The 3,708-nt window shown below is 54.4% G+C and overlaps 1 protein-coding gene across 1 annotated transcript in view; it reads left to right on the top strand.

Moving 5' to 3' along the window:
• TSHZ3 (teashirt zinc finger homeobox 3) overlaps positions 1-1,444 on the top strand; it is a 55,179-nt gene extending 53,735 nt beyond the window's left edge. The window contains 2 exon segments of the mRNA XM_023745862.1: positions 1-88; positions 90-1,444. The exon segment at positions 1-88 is cut by the window's left edge and continues 100 nt beyond it. Of these exon segments, the coding sequence (XP_023601630.1) occupies positions 1-88; positions 90-638 (637 nt within the window). The 3' untranslated portion in view covers positions 639-1,444.
• The last annotated feature ends 2,264 nt before the right edge of the window (positions 1,445-3,708 follow it).

Genomic DNA, 3,708 nt, shown 5'->3' with positions numbered 1-3,708 from the left:
GAAGTCGACGTCGACGGGACCCACCCTGGAGGAAGCCGAGGAGCGACGCCCGCGCAAAAAGAAGAAAGGCCGCCAGTCCAACTGGAACCCCGCAGCACCTGCTGATCCTGCAGACCCAGTTCGCCGCCACACTGCGGCAGACCTCGGAGGGCAAGTTCATCATGTCGGACCTGAGCCCCCAGGAGCGCATGCACATCTCCCGGTTCACGGGGCTCTCCATGACCACCATCAGCCACTGGCTGGCCAACGTGAAGTACCAGCTCCGAAGGACAGGCGGGACCAAGTTCCTCAAAAACCTGGACACGGGCCACCCCGTGTTCTTTTGTAACGACTGCGCGTCACAGATCAGGACTCCCTCCACCTACATCAGCCACCTGGAGTCGCACCTGGGCTTCCGGCTCCGGGACTTGTCCAAACTGTCCACCGAGCAGCTGAACAGTCAGATAGCACAAACCAAGTCGCCGTCAGAGAAGCTGATGACGGCCTCCCCCGAGGAGGACCTGGGCACCTCCTACCAGTGCAGACTGTGCAACCGGACCTTCGCGAGCAAGCACGCCGTCAAGCTGCACCTCAGCAAAACGCACGGGAAGTCCCCGGAGGACCACCTGCTCTACGTGTCCGAGCTGGAGAAGCAGTAGCAGTGGCTTCCGGCCCAGACGACGGTGGTCTGCTCTGGGGAGGCGGCGCCCGCACCGAGGCCGCTCTGTCCCGCCGCACACAGGTTCTCGTCCTCCCGGCAGCGCGTGCGGGCGGGCGGTTTTGTACGACTGTACAGTGTTGATAGAGGTGCGCAATCAGCGGTGGTCACTGGTAACCAGGAAGGCGACGCGCAGTGCTAAGTGTTTGGAACTCTGTGTAAATGGGATTTAGTCGTGAGCACCGACGCTCCAAGCTGCATGCGTAACAGACCATTTAATTAAGCATTTATACCGAAGCGCCCCTCCATGCACCCGGAGTGCGTGCGCCGCATTCCTCACCCTTTCATCTTTAGCCCTCTGAGTACTTTGAAGCACTTTTGCATTCGTTTGGTTAAAAAAAAATAAAATAAAATGATAATAATGTATGAAGCTCTGTTTTGTAAACTCCTTACCAGCTTCGTTAAAATTAATAATATGAACCTCCATTTATGCAGATCTGCAGGGGTATAACACGCCTTGAAATTTAAAAGAATATTATTTTCACATTGAAACATAAATGTATATATTGTATAGATTTCAGACTCTCTTATGAAGAATGTGATTGTGGTTAAATGACCTTTTTTCCTGCATTTATAGCAACAGTGTTTTATGGACCCGCTATGCTCTGGGCATCAGCTGTGCCTGTGTATAGTGTATATTTCTGTTTCCTTTTTTAAGGTCTATGGGTTCTGTTTTTTTACATGCAAACATTGTAAATTATACAGAAGATGCCACAGATAGCATTTATAAAGTATACAGAAACATTATCTGAAAGCAAAGTATGATTGTTTGTTTTGCTATACAGTACACCTATATTGATAGAGGTTCCTGTTTAAATTATACATATTTATTAGCACCGTGTCATCATGTGTTCCGAGCGGTCTGAACCAACGGGGCCGGCGCGACATCCACGGCAGGCAGCATCGTCACTATTTTGCACATCGTTTTTTAAAGGTATTTATTAGAAATCAAAGAATGCTCAAAATAAACTCAGTGCTCAAAGGGTTAAGTCTATTTGAAAAGGAAAAAAAAAGAACAAAAAGAGAGAGAGAGAGAGAGAGAGACTTGTACTGTATTTCCTAAACATTGATAAAGCCTTTAAATGTTTGTACTGTAATACTTTGCTGCGGCCCCGGGGCCGCCCTCCCCCGTACTTCTCAGCCCTCGGCTGCCAGGCCAGTGGCCGGATGCCTTTTTGTTTCAAACGGTAACTTTCTGTTTTCTTCCCCTAATTATTCTCCCCAGATCCCACACTGCAGCTTTATCTTTAGGCTCATGAAAGGTAACCCGTGGTTACCGCTCTCCCAGCGATCCCGTTCTCCCCCAGTTTTGGCAGTTAATTTGCAGCAGTAACTGACAGCTGACACCCCGTGAAAACCCGTGTATAAAACCTCGGCATGTACACAGCACAGCCACTTCCCACACCGTGTGCCCCGTTTCGTTGTTGACAATGCACCACCATTCTGTGACTCTCCACATCACCCTTTTCTACGGCAGCATTAAAACCGTCTTTTTGCTATAATTTTGTGTCGCGTTCACAATTATGTCTGAAATGTGCTCCGACTAACGAGCGCATTAAAACGGAATTGCGCACGGTCTGTTTATGGCTGAGGTGGCCGCGGGGTCTGCCAGGTGCTGGCAGGCGGGAGCCGCTGTAAATCAGGGGAGTTTCCGTGAACTCGGCGCCGGGAGAGCAGGAACACGCTCCGAGGCGGCGTGGGCTGCACGTTGGGGAGAAAGGAAGACATTTGCATGTGGATAGCTTCTCTCTGGGTCAGGGAGGCTGTAGATGGGGGGGAGGGGGGCAGAGCCCCGGGTCCCACCTGGGGGCTGGCGTGGGGTGGGGTCCGGTGTCCCCCTGGGTGTGAGGAGGCAGATGGGAAGGGAGGTCTCTGGAAGCCTCCACGCACGGCGGCTCCTGCCCGTTGACGTGCGATTTCCACGGAGCGGCAGACAACCAGGAGGGGCAAGTGGAGTGGGGCCCAGGGCTCCCTCCGGCGCAGAAGCTCCCGCGGTGACGAGGCCCGGGATGGTCCGGGGTGGGGGCGGCACCCACCCCGGGGGGCGTGGGGAGAGCGTTTATATGATCGTCACCAGCTCCTGTGAGTTCTGGCACATCGTGCCAACAAGACGCGCACGTCACGTAAAGTTGTGAAACACCTTCATTACGTGCGGGAACCACAGCTCCCCCCTAGGATTACACCAATGAGAGCTGCAGCCGCCACGTGGTGCAGCAAACCTCACCTGAAACAGATACTCTTATTAAAAATGTAAATTAAGCCCTTTCAGAGATGTTTGGCAACACGCCCACATGCTCCCATTCATCCCCACCCCTTTTGTCAGGATGAGTCCCAGATCCCTGTCTGCGCCCGTCTCATCGGCAGTCATCTCTCTCCTGGTTTTAGAGAGAAGCTCACCGAGTTCAGAACAGGATTTTGGCAAACGGGTTCCAGGCTGGCTGCGGCAGACGGCCTGGAACCCATGGCCGGGGCCCGAGAGGGCTTCCCTGGGGTCCCATCTCGTGTGGCCTGTCCCTGGGAGCAGGCCCTGCCCCCTGAGCCCTCTCCAGGGAACCCAGCCCAGGGCACAGACACGCTCCCTCCTGTGCCTCCACACCCTCTCCTCCGGAGCCCAGATCTCTGCTCTGAGCGTTTCGCGGTTAAATATAGTGTGGGTTTATTAGAATCCAAAGTCCTGCCTCTAACAGATTAAACTGACAACGCTTCCGTCGCCACCCGGCCCGTGCGGCTTGGGGGAGGTGGGGTTTGTGCTGCTGGTGGAGCCCTCGACAGTTTGGGAGAAGAACCTGATGTCTGCCCAGCTCCTCCTCAGGCCCCGCCCCCACCCCCAGGACTCCCATTTGGTTGGAGTGAGCATGTCTGGTCCAGGAAGGGGGCATGCGGTCACTCACTCGGCTCAGAGCCAGGAGGGGGTTGCTTGTACTCAGGGGCCCTGAAAGTCACGTCACCCCAAGGGGAAGCAGTGCCTGGGCAGCTGAGGGCCCGGGCCGGGGTGCACACCTCACTGGGCA

The sequence above is a fragment of the Myotis lucifugus genome, unplaced genomic scaffold, assembly GCF_000147115.1.
Source record: "Myotis lucifugus unplaced genomic scaffold, Myoluc2.0 scaffold_591, whole genome shotgun sequence".
In the NCBI taxonomy this organism is placed as follows: Eukaryota; Metazoa; Chordata; class Mammalia; order Chiroptera; family Vespertilionidae; genus Myotis; species Myotis lucifugus.
The sequence above is the reverse complement of the archived record's forward strand: the minus strand, read 5'-3'. Positions and strand labels throughout refer to the sequence as shown.